General features: G+C 38.1%; 1 protein-coding gene across 2 annotated transcripts in view; it reads right to left on the bottom strand.

The window, feature by feature from the left end:
• The window catches only part of LOC124152378 (cubilin-like), a 90,764-nt gene extending 69,971 nt beyond the window's left edge, over positions 1–20,793 (bottom strand). The window contains exons 1-15 of one of the 2 annotated variants that reach the window (XM_048381943.1): positions 20,662–20,793; positions 19,434–19,563; positions 13,315–13,365; positions 12,280–12,405; positions 11,976–12,101; positions 9,346–9,426; positions 7,354–7,392; positions 5,811–5,912; positions 5,062–5,165; positions 4,114–4,243; positions 3,127–3,298; positions 2,578–2,709; positions 2,120–2,215; positions 669–802; positions 238–424 (exon numbers count right to left, since the gene is read on the bottom strand). In XM_048381943.1, coding sequence (XP_048237900.1) covers positions 238–424; positions 669–802; positions 2,120–2,215; positions 2,578–2,709; positions 3,127–3,298; positions 4,114–4,243; positions 5,062–5,165; positions 5,811–5,912; positions 7,354–7,392; positions 9,346–9,426; positions 11,976–12,101; positions 12,280–12,405; positions 13,315–13,365; positions 19,434–19,563; positions 20,662–20,768 — 1,717 coding nt within the window. In that variant the 5' untranslated portion in view covers positions 20,769–20,793. Of the gene's footprint in view, positions 1–237; positions 425–668; positions 803–2,119; positions 2,216–2,577; positions 2,710–3,126; positions 3,299–4,113; positions 4,244–5,061; positions 5,166–5,810; positions 5,913–7,353; positions 7,393–9,345; positions 9,427–10,034; positions 10,083–11,975; positions 12,102–12,279; positions 12,406–13,314; positions 13,366–19,433; positions 19,564–20,661 lie in introns of both variants that reach the window. The other variant, XM_048381944.1, reaches the window with a different exon arrangement.
• Between the last annotated feature and the right edge of the window lie 392 nt (positions 20,794–21,185).

Here is a 21,185-nt window from a genome sequence, read left to right on the forward strand (position 1 = left end):
CCCGGGAACGCTTTAACAACTAGGCTACCCCATCTCCTGTATCTATGATGTTTACAAATAATGGAAGAAGCATACCAACATATCTTTGATAAACCTCAAAATCAATTCTTTTTAACTCAGTCCGAGAGATTTTACTTGATGAAAAATTATAATGACTGCAAATTGGTCCGGTATTGACAGAGATCGGGATTAGTCCAGAACAATATTGGTCGGTATGATCCATGTTTGTGTGCTTACTGCTCTGTGGCGTTTCACAGGTTGGTCCTGTGTATGAGCCGGTGCATTGACAGCTGAAGGAGCCGACATTGTTACTGCAGGTGCCTCCGTTTCGACATGGATTACTTGTGCACTCATTAATGTCCGTCTCACACTGGTTCCCTGTGTAGCCATTCAAACAGGAGCAGGAGTACGAACTGCCTGAGTTCTGAAAATGAATATGGATGACAAACATCACACCTCCATCATCTTCGATAATCCTGTGTATCCTCACATACCCTATTTTCGAACAGTTAAGAACAGCTGATATTTTTCCAGGATGAGTGAATCAAAGCTCAAATTCTGCTTCATACCAGTAAGTGATGTCTTCAACAATAGAAATGGGCAAGTAGGATATTTTAATATTTGAAAACTTCTGCTAGACATAAAAGACTATTGAGTGACACACTCACTGAACAAGCTCCACCATTCCTACATGGGCTACTACTGCAGGCTCCAGTAGTGGATCCGGATCTAACACAGCCATTGGAGCCAACACCATTACCAACATATCCTGACGGGCATGTGCAAGTTCGACCACTCAGACCTGAAATAGGAAACAACCTTGGGGGAACAGTCAGTTCTCATAGCAGCATGCAATATAACTAAGTATAATGGATAACATCGATCATAGCGCCACCAGTGGCTATAATGGGTTATTTCCCTTCAGTGTCCATCCTATTGACCAATCAGGTTCCACCTCTCATATCACTTGCAATTTGCTTCGGACGAAATGGCGTCTCCCAGTCAAGACGATCAGATCACGTTAATTGAAGGAAAGTTTCACATTCCCTGGCTCAGAGACACCCAGTGCATGTGGTATGTAGCACAACATTTGAGCATGTTGATTAAAAACATGAAAAGATTTGGACAAATTGTCGACACCCAGTTGATGGTACTGATGCTTTGCAAATCGTCAATCAACCAAAATCAGCATGGCACTTGCCATGTTTCATATGAACAGGATGTTGATTTTGTTACACAATTTTGATTGGACTATGTATAGAGTCATTAGTCCTGCCAAAACATTACTCAGAAATTCCAGCCTAGTTTGGCAAGGGACGAAACTGGACTTTTATAGTGAACTAATTCCCTTGCTTTGGGAAGATGATAATAGGAAAAATTAATCTCACAAAATAACACCCCATAATAATTATGACTTTTTCAAGTATAGACAGATTTTTTTCTATATGCATATGGAGAAACGTAGTGCCATGTATGGCACTGTAGCTCACCTGGATGTGGAGTCAACAGTATGAAATATCAACAAAGACAGCCTATTTACAAAAGTTGCTGTCAGCATTGATTTCAAATATCTTCTGTATATATATGGAGCAAAAAAAAAAGCACAAACAAAAATTCTAATGATTTAAACAAAATATGTCATCATGTGGAGAAACATCCACATAAAAGCTTCCTCAGTTCGTCATTTCAGAGGAGAAGATGTCCTGTCAGTTTACAGAGCCAAAATGCATTTTGAGAGAATTTAATAGCCTGGTGAAAACAAGGTCAAAACTTAAATACATTTATTTTTTTGTATTACAAAACACTGATGATATGGCTATTAACTAAACACATACCAAATTTCTTACATTTCGAAAGAAAGTATGCAGTTTCAGCTTCATCAAAGCAGTGATTTGGGAGTAGACGATTTTTATGATGCATGATCAGATGACGTATGAGGAAAGACTGACAAAGAGGCAAGACATAAGTTAACTTAACTTTCAGTCAGGTGAGCTAAAAAAATACAATAGGCCTATATCATGCTGTAAAAGAAAAGAGAGAGAGATCTATTTCTCAGTCAGAATCACTGAACCAAACTTCCCTAATATCCATACGGATAGATAATTTGTCAGAAACTCACCTGGAGACTCAGAGCAGGTGGCAGACGGGAAACAGCCTCCATTGCTCACACCGCAGACGCCAACAAATATACATGTCACACCATTACCCTGGTAGCCTAAAAATTGCAAAATAATTATTAAAAATAATAATATCATGATATTCTTCAATCTTAATTATTATTCGTAGGCAGGGATCACATTTTATTATTCCCATTTGGTTACTCCCAGGTTATATAAAAAATTTGAAATATCAAAATATATTTATTACATCATTACATCTGTACTGACACAAATCCTTGTGCGGATTTCCTTCCCTTAACTGTTCCACTGATTTTTAGGTCTGAATGCCATGTTTTGCTCTGATTTAATCCTCAGCTTGTTGGCAACATACCTCTTGAGGAGCCATGATATAACTGAAATACTGCTCTTTTCAGCAGCATTAAAGTATAACCACTCTTGAACCTGAACACAGACCTACCTGAGGGGCAGGGTCCACATCTGCGGGAGCCGCGTGTGTTGATACACTCCACCAGGGGGGTCCTGGAGCAACCCCCGTTGTTTGTACTACATTCGTTCACATCAATGCAGGTGGCACCATTGCCAGTGTAGCCTACAATAAGAATCAGCAGTGTTACATGTCCACAACCTACTTATGCCAATCCGCCTTCCCCCCCAAAACTCTCACCCTCCTTTGTATCCTTCCACCTTCCCAACTTACTACCCCCCAAAACTCTCACCCTGCCCTGTACCCTTCCGACTTCCCAACTCCCTACCCCTCAAAACTCTCACCCTCCCCTGTACCCTACCAACTTCCCAACTCCCTACCCCTCAAAACTCTCACCCTTTGTACCCTTCCGACTTCCCAGCTCCCTTACACAAGCCTCATATTCTCACTTCCAACCCTGGCTACTCTACCAATCACAATGCTGACCCTCCCTTACTCCCCCCTCCCTGACACATCCCCCTCACTCACTGAACATGGGGATCACTACACCCTTCCCCCCATATTCCGGCAGTGAACACATACCTGCTGGGCAGCTGCCACACACGAATGATCCAGGGATATTGGTACACTGGACCGGAGGATCCTGGGAGCATGGTGGATTGCTGGACGTACACTCATTAACATCCACAGTACACGCTGGGCTGGAGTCGGAGACCTTGGTCCAGCCATCGTCACAGATACAGGTGAACTTGGGCTGCAGGTACAAGGAGCAGTGACAGCTCAGTCTCTAAATACACTCTAATTCACTCATGTAATCATCTGCTTAGCTGCTTTGGAAACACATCCATCCAGTTTTACTCTCAGTCAACTAGCTGCACACACATCCAACCATTTATACACTCAAGTCAACTATATGTATACACATCAATCCAGTTATACACTCAGTCAACTACATGTATACACATCAATCCATTTATACACTCAGTCAACTATATGTATACACATCAACCTATTTATACACTCAGTCAACTATATGTATACACATCAATCCATTTATACACTCAGTCAACTATATGCATACACATCAATTTATACACTCAGTCAACTATATGTATACACATCAATCCATTTATACACTCAGTCTACTATATGCATACACATCCATTTATACACTCAGTCAACTCTATGCATACGCATCAATCCATTTATATGCTCAGTCAACTATATGCACACACATCCAACCAGTTATACACTCACTCACCCACTGCCCCACACTATCCCCCACTGCCCCACACTATCCCCCACTGCACCACACTATTCCCCACTGCACCACACTATCCCCCACTGCACCACACTATCCCCCACTGCACCACACTATCCCCCACTGCACCACACTATCCCCCACTGCACCACACTATGCCCCACTGCCCCACTCACTCACCCACTGCACCACACTATCCCCTACTGCACCACACTATCCCCGACTGCACCACAATATCCCCCACTGCACCACACTATCCCCCACTGCACCACACTATCCCCCACTGCACCACACTATCCCCCACCCACCATGTTGGACTGTGTTCTCGGCACATTGATACATGTTCCGTGCCCACACAGCTCCGACTGAGAAGCTCCGGTGCAGTCATCGTGTGTCTCCCGACATCGGATTCCATGCCAGTTAGCTGGGCATTGACAACTGAAAATTAAAACAAAAATACTTCTTAAATTTCAGTTTCCAAACTACTAATTATTCGATTATGATATGCTTCGGTCATTTCTCCAAATACTCTTGGTTACTCCAAGGTCAACTTCATTAGATGTCATTTTTGGGGCCATTAACCAAAAGTGTATTAACTAAGGTCAGCATTTGATTTTTTGTTTGTTTATTTGTTGTTTAACGCCACATTCAGCAATATTCCAGCTTTATGACAGAGGTCTGTAAATAACCAAGTCTGGAACAGACAATCCAGTGATTGATAACATGAGCATTGATCTACGCAATCAGGATACGATGACATGCATCAACCAAGTCACTTAGCCTGACCACCGATCCTGTTAGTTGCCTCTTACAACAAGTATAGTTGCATCTAACGACAAGCATGGGTTGCTGAAGACCTTTTCAACCCGGATCCTCACGGGTTGTCACTATTTGAAATAAACAATTAAATGCAAGTTTAGACTTTGGTCACCAAATAGAGGGATGCATTACGGTGACGAGTTGACAAGTCCCCTGTCCACCAATATCCCTGTGTTATGGGTTTTCGGACACTTAAGGTACATGCATAGTTTTCTCGCTAATCACATGAACAACTGTAAAACATCTTATTCACTTATAAAAGAACAACTTTCTCTTAAACAAGCCGTCATGGAAGTATTTACAATGTCTGTGTGACACTTCACTCCCCCAATAGTGCAAGTTATCGCGATTAACGTGGCCGTCCGAAAACCGATCATCCGACGATACTATGATGTGGGAGGAAAACCTTGAGTGATGCAGGCCAAACACAAGCATACCTGAAGCTTCCCTGTGAATTGATGCATGTCCCACCATTCTGGCAACCAAGGTCAGTTCCAGCATACAGAGAACATTCATTAACATCCGTGTCACAGGTGGCCCCCTACACAAAGTACGAACAATTCAACGTCACAATAATCATCATAACTGTGACATTGCAAGTCATTTCTTATCCCATAGCAGAAGCATGGCATTCTTGTCAGAGCTATTATATCATTGGGTCATTTTGAATTCTTAGTTACAAATTCCTGTGGCATTTCTCCACAACTTGAGTAATGAACAAGAAATTACAAAGCAGAATAAAAATTTGAATTTGCTTATATTTAAATTTTTAAAAATATTTACAGATAGATCAGATCCATCTTCATCTGAATGATGCTGCTTCTACAAATCAAGGCTGCTTTTGCCTCTGAGTACAGTAAACTGCTCTTATAACGAACCCAAAGGGACCATTCATTTTAGTTTGTAATAACCGTAGTTTGTCATAAGCATATATACAGCAAATAGTTTACTGTATATATATAAAAATTCACAAAAATTCAAAACATATATAAAATATGGCTTTGACTGATCACTGTGTGCTTTTTTGTCAAAAATAAGGAAGCAGACATCCTTTGAAAATAAACATATTGCTTCTGAAGTCTGAAAGATGTTGAAATATTCCCTGAAGAGACGCTAATAAAATTACAAACATGTTCAAAACTGTCAACCTACCAGTGGCCACTGTCTCTGTGTGTCAAGCACTTACCTGCCAGTTGGTCGGACAGTGGCAGTAGTAACCATTGAAAAGATCAACACAAGTGCCTCCATTATGACAGGGATTTGTAGAACACTCATTTGCTGTTAGTAACTGAAACGAAACAGCATTGCATGTGAACTATATTCTGTAAACTTATTGTTTGTGTACTCCAAAAAGAAATAAAATAATAATAAAACACCAAAAAACAGCACATATAAAACTGCTTAATAAGTGAGTGAGTATGGTTTTACGTTGCTTTTAGCAATATTCCAGCAATTTCACGACAGGGGACACCAGAAATGGGCTTCACACATTGTACCCATGTTGGGAATCGAACCGGGGTCTTCGTCGTGACGAGCGAACGCTTTAACCACTAGGTTACCCAACCGCCCCTCTTCATAATAAGACATCAGGACCCTCTGTGATGCCTTTTTGTAAAGGGCTGGATATGTTTACCTTAGGACATATTATTTATTCCTGGAACAAATTATTCTATTTTTAATAGGAAAATAAAACACTCGAATATCAAATGTCACTAAGGGACCCGTTCAAAAGTTCAATATCACATAAAATTTTTTATTCCTTATGTTTTGAGACATACCCCAAATACCAAACCCAAAAACTTAATTATGAAAATGGTAAATTCCTGAGTGACCACTTTTATCACACATTTATCAACTGAAATATGTTTAGTAGGTGTTGAAAATCATTCGCAGAGTTTTTATAGATCAAATCTTCCATTCTGTATAAGCACTGAACAAGAAGAACTTACTTTAGCGCTGACAATGACAAATCCCTAGCTTGTGAAAATGTATTTAATGACACATCCTAACAGCTTATGAGAAAAGTAGGATTTTGTCAAATGGAACCTTGCAGGAATTAATATTTTAATCTGAAATTGAAATTTTGAACTTGTCCACAAAATAGTGCTAACATATGGCAGTAATGACAGTTTTTCAGTGCTATCCCTCCGAGATACCATGCTGCAGTTTACCATGAATAGCCCACTCAGACACAGTATACAGATTCCAAGACGACCAGTCCTTGTTTTGTCCCCTTAATGCCAAGCACCAAGCCAAGAAACAACAATTAACATCTTCTACCGTCTTTTGGTATAATGCGGCTGGGGATCGAACCTCCGACCTTCTGCTCTCCAGGCAGATGCTCTAACACTAGACCACACAGGCAGTCTGTGACATCATGAACCACAGATGGCGTCATCTTTAGGTATCGCGACAATGTACAGTGATGACGTCAGGGCTGATACCCAAACAACTTGCATGTATGACACACAGTCAGACATTCTGTAAATATTTCCACCAATGTAATTGCCCCTATGGGTAACATTAATAGATAACTTTTGGTATAAACAAAAGATCTTCATCAGGACACAGTGTCCACATAACTGTAACAAAATTCGTTCCAAATTCCATATAAAATGACTTATTTATGATGCTATAATATCAAGACTAGTTGTTAGGAAACACTTATGCAAGGTGAATTGTGGGAACACAAGTAATCATGAATTCTAAGATGGTTTTGCATCACTTACTCTTTGAAGATTTTGCATCTGCGTCTCCAGTGTCTGAACCTGAAAATTGAAAGATTTGTTAAACCTTGAAAATTCAATATCCAATTTGTCTGAAGCATATTTCCAGAAGTCATGAAAGTAAAAGTTATTACTATACGTGGTTTCATACAAAAATATAATACTTTGAATGGGAAACTTTGAGAAAATAAAGAGAATGATCCATTCAAGTTGGACTGATTACTTCAATAAAAGATTTAAGAATAACACTGTTATAAAGTTATAAAGAAAAAAAGTAAGATTGCAATCAGGTAATCAACATTGATTATATAGTAGACTGCATAATACGTATTCTACCATGAATTTGGAAATTACTCGACTTTGATAGGTCAATCAGGGGCTATTAAATCACAATAAACCCCCTCTGATTGAAACAGCTGGTTTGACCGCCGTATCACCGGGGAAGCAAATATTCATAGAATAGTACTTTTTTCAGGCATTGTCGGTAGGCGTATTTAAATAATTATACCTACAATTAGAGGTTACAAAATGCAAAATAACGGTTATATGAATGTGCATTCACACACAGAAATTCTAAACACTTCATATCTAAGTCAATGTTGCTCTAAACTGCTGACACAAACTATATTAAATTAAAACCCAAAGCAAATTATTGTCATTGTACATCCTACCATGCTCTGACACAAGCAATCCTCATCTAATCTACATTGTTAACCAATGTTTATATTTTTAACTCAAATTAAACAACAAGCAATATAAGATGGTATTTAGTCATGCATTTAGGCATGCATCGTCATTCTACTCAGTAATCAGTGAGACAACTTCATGCAAAAGTGATACAGAACTTGGCAGGGCGTCACGCATTAGACATGTGTCACACAACATGGGAACATTGGTTGGGTACCACACAAAATGTGCCACACAACATTGGTGAAGTGTCACGCAACATTAGCCAAATGAAGAACATAAGCTATGTGAACAAGAACACTAGCTAAGTGAACGAGAACATCAGCTAAGTGAACAAGAACATTAGCTATGTGAACAAGAACACTAGCTAAGTGAGCAAGAACATTAGCTAAGTGAACAGGAATATTAGCTATGTGAACAAGAACAATAGCTAAGTGAGCAAGAACATTAGCTAAGTGAACAAGAATATTAGCTACGTGAACAAGAACATTAGCTAAGTGAGCAAGAACATTAGCTAAGTGAACAAGACTATTCGCTATGTGAACGAGAACATTAGCTAAGTGAACAAGAATATTAGCTATGTGAACAAGAACATTAGCTAAATGAGCAAGAACATTAGCTAAGTGAACAAGACTATTAGCTAAGTGAGCAAGAACATTAGCTAAGTGAACGAGAATATTAGCTATGTGAACAAGAACATTAGCTTAGTGAGCAAGAACATTAGAAAAGTGAGCAAGAACATGAGCTAAGTGAACGAGAATATTAGCTATGTGAACAAGAACATTAGCTTAGTGAGCAACACCATGAGTCAAGAGAACAGGAACATTAGCCAGAGTGAAAAGAACATTAGCCTAGTTAACAAGCACATTAGCTAAGTGAACAGGAACATTAGTCAAGAGAATGAGAACATTAGCTAAGTGAAAAGAACATTAGATTAGTGAAAAGAACATTAGCTTAGTGAAAAGAATATTAGCCCAGTTAACAAGAACATAAGCTAGTGAACGAGACATTAGCCAAATGAAGAATATTAGCTAAGTGAACAAGAATATTAGCTATGTAACAAGATTTTACTGAAGTGAACAAGAACATTATTGAAGTGAACAAGAACATTCACCATATGAACAAGAACATTTGCAAAGTGAACAGGAACATTCACTAAGAGAACAAGACAACATCAAATGAAGCAGAACCAGTCAAATGCAATGGAACGTGTTCCAGAACAACATCGTGAGTGCCCGTAAACATCATCCAAGTGACTGGGATCTACGTGAACGTGCACCAGCATGCACCCTCCGTAACCCTGGTTACCCTTGTCTTAAGTCTCCTGAACTGTGAGTTGCTGTTTAGGTTTCTTATTCTCACTGAGCCTCTCCTACCTGCCCTCCTGACCTAATGAACACAACCAGTTCCAGCATTAGAGACACAAAATAATAGCTGCTCCGTCTGCTCACATCAACTTCATCCATGCTGATTTCAGATATGCAATTTTGTAGCATAATGATTTTGATTTTGATTTTTCAGTCCAAAGATAACAAAAATTTGTATTTCTCAAGATTCTCTAGTTGGCACTTGAACAAATTTTTTCATTTTTTTATCAGCAGTTGTAAATATCAACGTTTTGTACCAAGTATTCACCCTCTATTATCAAGGGAATTGATTGTCCATTCGGATATGTACCCTGGACGAATTCACACCCAAAGCTTTGTCTTGTGCCCGAATTAAATAGCCCAACACTAAAGTTAGCCAGCCAATCAAATAAGTGCAACAACTACTGTGTTAAGTTAAAAATAGCAGCGATAGGGGTGGTTATGACACTTCTGAAATGAAGCTATGGAGGCAAATGGGTCCAGGTATCATAATAATAACCATAAATACCCTTGATAATCAAGGATGGTATATGACACAATATTGCACATCTGGTTTAAATCAGCAAGAATGGATAGGTAGGTAAATCTGAAATATGAACATACATATTAAGGTTATTGTGAGTATCCTACCTTTGTGCGGAGAGTCGTGATGGATGTCCCTGATTCCAAAACGGTCACCTGTTAAAATCATGCACACATGCAAATACAGTTAAACCCTGATACTCCAGACAGTACCATTCCCGGTGAATTCCAGATTAACAAATTTCTGGATTAATGTTTGTTTGTTTGTTTGTTGTTTAGCACTGCACTCAGCAATATTCCAGCAATATGACGGCAGCATGTAAATATTCCAGTCTCAACACAATCCAGTGATTAATATTGCAAACAACGATCCACACTGTTGGGGTGCAATGTCATAAACTCACTGGGCCTGACACCCGATCTATTTAGTCGCCTCGTATGACAAGCATAGATTGTAGGGGACCAATTCTAACTCAGAACCCCCACAGCTTCTACATTATTGAATCATGCATAAGGTCTCTTTACTAATACATCTACATAGATGTTCCAAACAGTAATTGCTGGAATGCAGAGTTCCAGATTAACAGGTTCCAGATTATCAGGGTTTCACTGTACAGTCAACTCAAAGTTGAAGGGACCAAAAGAAAACTTTCAAATAAACCAATTTCAAGATGACTTATTAAGAAAACATCTTATTATATTCTATGTATTCAAATATTTACATAGCCCAGCAAAGTGAGGATACCAGATATATTATAACATTTACATGTCTTTTAATAAAATGCCAAACTCCACAAACACATGATTTTGCTTGTTTGTTTGTTTGTTGTTTAATGCCGCACTCAACAATATTCCAGATATATGACGGCGGTCTGTAAATAATCGACCAGACAATACACTGATTGACACTGTGAGCAACGTTCCACAACATCCGGGTACGAAGACACCGTGTCTGACCACCTGATCATGTTAGATGCCTCTTACAACAAGCATGGGTCCCAGATCTTCACGGATCACAAACAAATGACTTGTATTCGATGGTAAATAGATATCTTGTCCTTTATAATAGTATAATTCAAGCTAGAGAAAAGAAGTCAAATCATTGGCCCAAAAACCTATGTATCTCAGCCTATTGACATGATCTTGTATGAAGATGTCCTCAGTTCTTCACACACACACACACAGATATAATGTGATTGGGACAATGAGAACACACCATTTGGTGAGTGCTATGAGACACTGCAACTCATGTGATTTTTATTTCATTTTAGCAACAAACAGTTCAAATTAGGCTTCAAAAATATAAGAATTGGTTCTCAGGCAAAGACTTTTGAAAATATAGTGTGGGTGGGCGGTGTATTTTTTGTTATTGTCGTTGTTCCAACTAGTATGTAACCAAATGAACAGTTGTGTAGCCAAATAAACAATCAACCTGGGAAAGGGCCTCCCTACATAAATGTATTCCTTGATGAGTAAAATACTGGAATACAGTATTCGACTACAGTTGGCCTTTGAATATTTAATAAAAATGGAAATAAAAAATGAAACGTGCAGTAAACTGAGAACCAAGACCAATATCTTTTTTAGCCTTATTTGAAATGAGTATTTAAAAAACCCAAGACACAATCATGTCAAACCAGGATTTGAATCCATGGCATGCCCAAGGGACACAACTCTGCAAAGCAAATGTCTTGACGACTGGGCCACCTGTGGCTGAAATTAGGCGGGCCAAATTTATTTTGGAATTCTACAAAGATCTCATTACACTGTATTGGAAATAATAAATTCTGCAAGTTTAAATTCTAATTAAATATATATTCCTTATTACTTGTATTGTTTATATAATACATGTAATTCACCCAAAAACAAATATGATATCCAGTGTCAAGAAGAGGTGGTTAAAAGATATGATCTCATTCATTTATTTACAGATCTAAGAATCCCAGATGTTTGTGGGAAAGAAGTCACTTTTTCCCTAAATACTGAATATGAAATTAAGCACTTACTCATATTCCTATTTGGCAGACAAAAAACAGTTACTTCTCTTACCCTTGATTCAACGGTCGATATCCGATTTGTGATTGTTTGGAACTGTGTGAGGACAGCACCTGTAGGCTGCAGGTTGTTCAAACGACCCTCTACCGATGTCAGACGTGTGACTGCATTCGGCGGCGCCTAAAAACAGAGAGCATGAATTGCGAGTGAGTGAGATTCTTGAAGCTTCACATACTCTTCCAATGCCGTTAAGGCAGGGAATTCCATATGTTCTACCCTTTTGGGAATCAAACCCAGGAGGGATGTACACAATCAATAGGGAACCTTGCCTGCAGGCCTAACATGGCAGTGGGCTTACATTGGTCTCCACAGTGGTCAACCGCGTCCCGAGTGAGGTCAGCTGAGTCTGGACCTCTCCTGTTGGCTGCAGGTTGTTCAGACGGTTGTTGATCTGAGTGATCTCCGTCGCCACTTGGTCAGGAATCTGTACACAGAAGATAAGCACCATTGCATGAGAATATGTTGGGGAAAACATTACATAAGAATATGTTGGGGAAAACATTACATAAGAATATGTTGGGGCACTATTGCATAAGAATATGTTGATGCACTACTACATAAGAATATGTTGGGGCAATATTGCATAAGAATATGTTTGGGGCACTATTGCACAAGAATATGTATGGGGGATTTTTTGCATAAGAATATGTTTTGGGCACTATTGCATAAGAATATGTTAGGGGCACTATTGCATAAGAATATGTTAGGGGCACTACTACATAAGAATATGTTTGGGGCACCATTGCATTAGAATATGTTGGGGCACTATTGCATAAGAATATGTTTTTGGCAATATTGCATAAGAAAATGTTTGGGGCACTATTGCACCAGAAGGTGTTTGGGGCACTATTGCATATGAATATGTTAGAAGTGATATTACATAACAATATGTTGGGTCACACTTGCATAACAATATGTTAGAAGTGATATTACATAACAACATGCTGGGAGAACAATTAAATATCAATATTTTGGGAGAACAAAAAAGTACGTAACAAAATGACAGAGGTGACATAATAATGTGATGAAAAGTTATAAAGGAAATATGAGTAGTATGCACCATGTCCTGATTGTAACAAATGTTCTGTCTAGTTTTTGTCTACTCATTTATCTGCTAGACCTGTTACTTAATCACATCAACAAAACCATTTCCATAATCCTAATAAATCTCCACAGAAAACAAGCTATGACCAAAATACCTACTTACTTCAACAATATACTGCCATTAAACATTTGCATCTCTAATTACAGTTAATATAATTAGTTAGAATGTTCAGCCGTCCCTCATGACATACTGTTTTGAACCTTATTTAAGCAGTAAGTGTATACTTACAGAGGTTGGGACATTCTTCAGCTGGTCAATAGAGGCTTTGTTATCACGCACCTGTGAAAAACAATCATTTGGAAAAATTATTAAAATAATACAACCACATCATAAGTTTAATACATGTAAAATATCAGTCTGTCTCCCAAACACTACAATAAATTACAAAATGAATCCATCTCAAGTCTAGAATGAAATGGCAAGTCTAGATTGCCTCAGTTATGAAATTAAGTATTGTTCTGGTCTCCATTTGAATTTTATGCTTTCTTTTGTAGATATATAAGAAGTTTATTTTGTAACAAAGGTCACATGGCCAAAAGTTCAATACATGAGATAAAACTTTACAGGTGGGACAAATGTTATACTATCTCAATACAATATTTATGATACATTACACAGGCAGATTTCTTTTCAAATTTAAAGCAATATTTTTAATGAGCTTAACATTTTTTGTTGCTAATAGTTTATTAAAGTTTGCTCGTGATGGATAAATTTAATAGTAGTTTGTAATGTAGAGTTGAATTAACCATAGAAAAAAGGGATGAAAATATTATTTCAATCTCTTCAAACTTCTAATACAACCTTTAAACCTTCATTTCTGTATTTTAATTATGCTGCTCTTATAATTCAGGAAAAAATATAGTGATCTGATGAAATGAAAGCCAGCTAAAAAGATAGCCTTCAAACAAGTCTATGAAGCTCCAGACATGAGATATAGACTAGGCAGGGGCACATAGTGATACAGATGTAATTGTGAAACTTGATTCTGATCACACCCCTATCAATCTCCACCATGTTGACATGACACCCTCAGCCCCAACATGCTCTAGACAAACTGAGAATACAATAGAAGGGACACCGGATACTACAGCTGACCATTCATGTCATCGGAGGAGGGACCATCATATCTCTTACACAGGTATTTGTAACCCAGTTACAGTTACTGCCCACGAACCCAGGTCATATGTAGTGTACAGTTAGTTAACACTAACCTGTGGTATAACCAAGTGTAATGTACAGTTAGTTAGTTCACATGTTATAATATGTACAGTGATCCCTTCGGATCCAAATAATTTATGAGCGTTATGGATGATCTGCGGTTTAACTGAGGTGGAGTTGTAGGGGGTGGATGACCAACAAAACAAAACATAAGTCCAGATAAACAATGAACGACTTTTTATAACCAAATATAATAATAGGATTAAATTGTGTATTTCAGTTCAGATTTGTTGACTGGTATTTCTGATGTTACCTGATCAGCTGGTAATGGTTTTTTTAGATGGGGAAAACATTATGTCATTGGAAAACTTGAGTTTATTAAAAATGCAAGTAAATTTTGGGAGCAATGCTTTATCGCATGCTATAACCGTGTTAGCGCTATATTAAAGAGCGCAACAGCGAGGACGTAGTGTACAGTGTAGTTACACACTAACCTATGCTACAACATGTGTGGTGTACACTAAATTCCCACTAACCTATGTTATAACCATGGCTAAAGTACAGTTTGTAATATTCTATGTACATATTTGCAAAATGTACAGTAACACTGATGTTTTGACTAAGTTTGTTGTCTCGCTGGTTGCAGAAAAGATTTCAGCATACAAGAAATAATTAAGTTTCTACTGGGTATAATCCACAAAAGCATAGTATACATAACATAACATCTCTTAATTTCACAATGTAATGATGATTTTATTTTGGTTATCTAATATCTTCATTTGATGATTAACTCTACCTTCCCCAGGTCAAACCTACAAATCTGTTAACCCTTGAAAATTACCAGATAGTTTACATAAAATAATTATTCAATTAGTCCAGATAATTAGTTATCTAAGCTAAATCTGTACTTGATTAAGTCATTTCGGGCACTTGGGAATTGTTGACAAAGTGAACTTCAAAGTGACAATTTACATAATTAAGATAAGTAATGAGGTAATTAAGAACTGGGGTATCACCCAATGACATGCACAGTCATGTACAACACAACTGTAGCACACTAGGGCAATATTATTTACAATAACAAATGTTAACTCCATATCACAATGATCTTCAAATCTGATGAACTACATGTATGCAAAATATTTGTTCTTAAAAAAAATGAGGGGCAAAAGAAAGTATAAGAAGTTGTTTTTTTATGTAATTAAACATTAAGAACTGTTTTTAATTTGATTAATTCCATTTAACCATCTCTCAATCTGAGGTTGGGTAATTCTGTGTAAAAAGAATATGGGGATAAGAATGAATTTGCAACCACATTGCCCCTACCATATTTGAAATGTAAATTTGTGCCCAAACAAAGCAAATTTATTGATTTTCAAAGATAAGATGTCTAAGATACCCATCAGCAGTTGTATATAATGGGATATTTATTTAATGTTTTTTTAAAGTTTTAAATCAAATTATATTTAATAAAATAAAAACATTTATACTAGGGCTGGGACAAGTCCAAATTTACTACCCGGGTACCCACCCGCCTATTACCCGACCCTACCCGGGTACCCACTGTTGGTCTCAAGAAATAGGTACCTAATGTCCGAGTGGGAATAGTTTGACTGTAGCCCTGGACAAAATGTATTTAGATACACGTATGAATCGATCTGCACATGCATACACTGACGTTGACTGAAGTTTTATCTTTATTCAAACATATAAAAGTCTTGGTGCATAGTCAGAAAGAAATGTGACCCATCCGACCCCCCGAGTACCTGAGTTACCCGTCCCAGCCTTAATTTATACATATTCTTTGAGTGCTGACCTAGCACCAGTACAGTTCATGTTTTGGATATGATATCGCTAACTTAAGATATTTTCATTTGAAAATCTAACATATGATAAAATCTGAGAGTAGAGTTTATTTTGCTTCTCTGTGTATAAAACAGCATCCAAAATGCAGAATGGTCATGAATTTGCAAGCATCATTTAACCACTTACGTTTCATCCTTATCTTATCCAGGCCTATCACAAAATCCCAGTTGATACCTTATCTGGACAATCTCCCAAGTTTACTAATGTACAAAAGGAGGGTAACAAGATACTCTCAGTTTGTGCTGATAATGACATAACCTGATACCCTCTCTAGTCCCGGATTGGACATTGCCGTGTACACTTCAACCAACACAATCAGCACGGCACTGCCCACTGGGAAGGGGGTGGAAGGTATCACTACACACATCCCTGATCAAGTTCTGACACCTTGTATATTAAACTCTGAATGACATCAGACTTGCTTCAAATCAAGAGTTAAATTTCAGTGTAGTAGATCTTAAGCCGTCCCAACAATCTGTTGCCAACATATTACAAGTATTCTTAGGACAAGGAGAACTTCTCTATTATGATTTCTTTATGAGAATATACTAAACCTTAAATTTACTATTACTTATTTTAATTATTTATTTGCGGTCTTGTTTTACAATGTTTACAGAAATGAAAAACATGAACTGTGTTGTTGGTTTTGTTGGTTTGTTGTTTAACGCCACACTCAACAATGCATCAACCAAGTTAACGAGCCTGACCACCCGATTCTGTTAGTCGCCTCTTACGACAAGCATAGTCGCCTTTTAGGGCAAGTATGGGTTGCTGGAGACCCATTCTACCCCGGATCTTCATGGGTCCCTGAACTGTGTCAAATTGAATGTATGCTAACCATTATCAATGAAAAACATATTATTTGGGCATTTAATGGAGACCTTATTCGGATGGGTCATTTTATTATGTTTGTTTGTTGTTTGACGCCACATTCAGCAATATTCCAGCTATATGATGGTGGTCTGAAATTATCAAGTCTGGACCAGATAATCCAGTGATTGACATCATGAGCATTGATCTACACAATTTTGATATGATCACACTTATGAACCAAGTCAGCGAGCCTGACCACCAGATCCCGTCAGTCGCCACTTACGACAAGCATGGGTTCCTGAAGATCAATTCTAACCCTGATCTTCAAGGGTTTCATTTTTAGGACATTGTAAAATCAATTATTGCCAGAGCTCAGTCCAGGCTGTCAACATCAACTATGCTCACACTTTGAATCACATTGATTCAGTTTGTTTGCTACGGTGGCCCATGTTTTTCAATATTTTGATATTTCACTTACTGTTATCGTAACCTTTTGCAAATTAACACGATTTGTCATACAAATATGTGATAAATCATGTATAAAGAAGATATTGAATCACTGAAAAGTGAAGCGAAAATGTCAAAAACTAAAATAAAAATGTCAAAAACTAAAATGAAAATGTCAAAAACAAAAACGAAAATGTCAAAAACAAAAGTGAAAATGTCAAAAACTAAAATGAAAATACAGAAAACTATTTCCACTGCGGTGATAATATTTACAACTTTTCTATATTTTCATTTTAGTTTTTGACATTTTCGCTTTTGTTTTTGACATTTTCATTTTTGTTTTTGACATTTTCATTTTAGTTTTTGACATTTTCGCAATCTCATTAAAATCAGATCTTAGTTCTCGCTACCGCTAATTTAGCGGCAGCGAGAATTAAGATCTGATTTTAATGAGATTGGACATTTTCGCTTCACATTTCAGCAATTCAATAGCTACTTGAAAGTACATTTTCCATGTTTTCGGTTGTTTTTATACATGATTTATGACATATTTGTATGACAAATTGTGTTAATTTGCAAAAGGTTACGATGAAAGTAAGCGAAATATCAAAATATTGAAAAACACTCCATGTCCCTTATGGGCCACCGTAGTTTGCTTCCTCTAAACCCACTACAATGTCCCGATAAACTTGTAACATGGGTATTGGAAGGGTATCCATTACATCAATTTTTATTTAAACAGGAACATTTAGTTCTTCATGATTTTGTACTAACTTTGCCAACCTTCATTTGTCTATTTCAATAATTTTTCAAGGAAAATAGGGGGCACGGGTGGCCCAGTTGTCTAAGGCAGAGCAATTTGCTGTGCAGAGTTGCGTCCCTTGGGCACTCCAAAAACCAAGCTCCTTTCCAGCGCGTGACACCTTCGTTACACTCTCGGGAACGTACTATCGCTGTGAGTTCTTTTCGCATTGGATAAACAACAGTGGAATTAATTTTGAAACGTGATAAAAAGCAATTGGTATTATATTAATATGCTCGATAGCGAGTTATATGGCATTAAATGCTCCCATTCAAAATATTAATTCAGGAGGAAGAGAGTAATGTGTGTTCTAGAAAAAAGGTCGAAGAGAACTCCTTCACTGTTCGCACCCTGACTTTGAATTAACCAAGAACATTATCCGAATAATCAAACGAAAGTGTACATGCCACTATGACAATAAAGTAGGCTCGCGGATACCCTTCATAATGTACAAGGTCGAAGGCATTCGACGAAAACGGAATCAATTTTATTGCTCTCGTTTGTGAAAATAAATAGCGATTTTACTTATTAAACAATTTACAAAAAAATATTTAACTTCTTTGTGTCATGCTTAACCACATATTACTGTCATTTTGGTAACTGAAAACCATCAAACTCGTTTCGTGCCAACGATACTCAGTGAATAATTTTTCTTCTGTTAATTGTGGTGTTTTTCTGAATGAGTGAATGTTGTTTAACGCCGCAATCATCCCTATTATAGCTACATGTGTATATCACAGCGGCCTGTAACTGATCTTGCCTCGATCAGCCACACCAATGACGTAAACACTGACCCCACGCCAATGAACACGATGACACCCATGATTATTGCACTTACATAGCGGCGTGCATGTATCTGTGTGTGTTTGTGTGGCTGCTTGTACTAGTCCGGACTGATGCCGATTTATAGTGCTAGCCCACTGAGATACCATGCCGCAGTTTAACATGGATACCCCACTCAGACACAGTATACTGACTACGAGCCGACCAGTACTTGTTTTAGCCCCTTAATGCCGAGCGCCAGCCAGGGTAACAACAAGTACAATCTTTTAACGTCTTTTGGTATGACGCGGCCGGGGATCGAACCCCGGACCTTCCGCACTTCGGGCGAACGCTCTAGCGCAAGACCACGGAGGCGGTCCACCGTGTTTGACCACCCTATCTTCAGTCGGCTCTATGCATGGGCTACTGGGGACCTATTTTGCTCTGCATCACCATGAAGCGATATTACACCAATGCCTCTTGACCAACAGCCACTTACCCCATTAGCCACGGCCTTGAAGTCCTCCCCGTCGACGGTGACCGCGCCCCCAGCCGAACTCTTGAAGGTTATATTGTGGTTTGTTCCGGTTTGGAAGATGAGGTGACCATCTTGCGTGACTATGCGAGGTCTGCAATGATAAGAAACAGACACTCGTCCAGTTGAGTTGTTTGTTGCAGTTTTATCTGGTATTCTAATGGTTAGTTGACATACGAACTTGGTAACGTCCTTGTTAAATGAACAATTAAAATGTTAATGCCTTTAAACAAAACACATTAGCCATTCATCAAGTCTAGTCATGTTTGTATTCTCACTTTTCAGGATGAAGTCCCAATCCCTTATGTGTTGCCATGGCGACCGATACCTTCTAAAACTATGTACATACACATATTAACATTAATATTCTCAAGAGACACAGTCCTGCCTCTGTGTTATTCCAAGACTCATATCAACCAGGCTATAAAGACTACTGTGATTAATGCATTTTTTTCAATTTCAATTAACATTATCTTGAACGTACACATCTTTTATTCAAAGTGACTTTTCTTGGCAAAGACAATTGCAGCTTTTCAACGTTGAACATATTAACCACTAAAGTGCTTCATGATTGTTAGGGGGCACGGGTGGCCCAATCGTCTAAGGCGCCGCGATTCGCTGTGCAGAGTTGCGTCCCTTGGGCATGCCAGAAACCTATGATTGTGGGTTCGAATCCCGGTTCGCCTCGATTATGTTTCTAGGTTTGTCAGCACCATACCCGTGCTCGTGGGTTTCACCGAAGCGGTAAACGTCTGAGACCTGCATCACTTCGAGCTTTCCTCCCACATTAAGCTGACACGCCGCGATATAACTGGAATACTGTTTAAAGCGGCGTTAAACCCAACTCACACACGCATGATTGTTAATTTTCTGGATTCTTTTCCCTGGTGACATGTACTAATCAATGGAACGAAAACGGGATTTAAATATGTACAAACGGTATTTTATATGTACAAATAAAATATATTTTGCTTCTCCAAAATAGATATTAAACTTGTACTTCTGATATTTGTGAAAAAAACCATCATGCGATGTCCTTAAAATGATGGCAGCATCCTTTAAGCAAGTCTGGGACAAAGATAGTTCCTACGTGACAAAGAATAATTAACCCAAGGGGGCGGATTTGCACTCTCCTTAAAAAGAGTTCAAACACATCATGGTCCTACATAGAATAAAAGATATAGAAACTTACTGGCTGTCTGCTATCTGCCGTTTCTGTCTGGAATTTTGTTCTGTAGCATGAAGTAGTGTAGCATGAACGATGAACAGTAAAACGGGCAACCTTCCGAGCCCCGCCATCTTCTGGACACCCCTTAGACTGACTGCTGTCGGTTAAGACAATGCATATTAGTTCTAGTACCGCCCAGTCCATTGTATCACTAAAGGGGTGTCAAGTTACAAATGTCTACACATGTTTCCCATGTAAGTTTCACTTAAAGGAAACGTGACACGTTAAGAGATAAAAAAAACACACATCGTATATGCGCCCACCATTAAACATATAGTAAAAATGGTGATTAATTTGAATAATAATTTGTAAGTCGAAAATATTGTAATTATGAAAGTATTTAATGGAATGATCCATTATATATAACACTGGTTTATATAAATCGCTGATGAACTTAACGTTAATGCGAGGACGATACCGGTTTGAAATATGATACATGTGACTGGTACTACCTTTCTCCTTCTTCATATGTTTATGTTTCACTGTGT

This window comes from Haliotis rufescens, unplaced genomic scaffold, assembly GCF_023055435.1.
Source record: "Haliotis rufescens isolate VD_foot unplaced genomic scaffold, xgHalRufe1.0.p SCAF_4, whole genome shotgun sequence".
Lineage (NCBI taxonomy): Eukaryota > Metazoa > Mollusca > Gastropoda > Lepetellida > Haliotidae > Haliotis > Haliotis rufescens.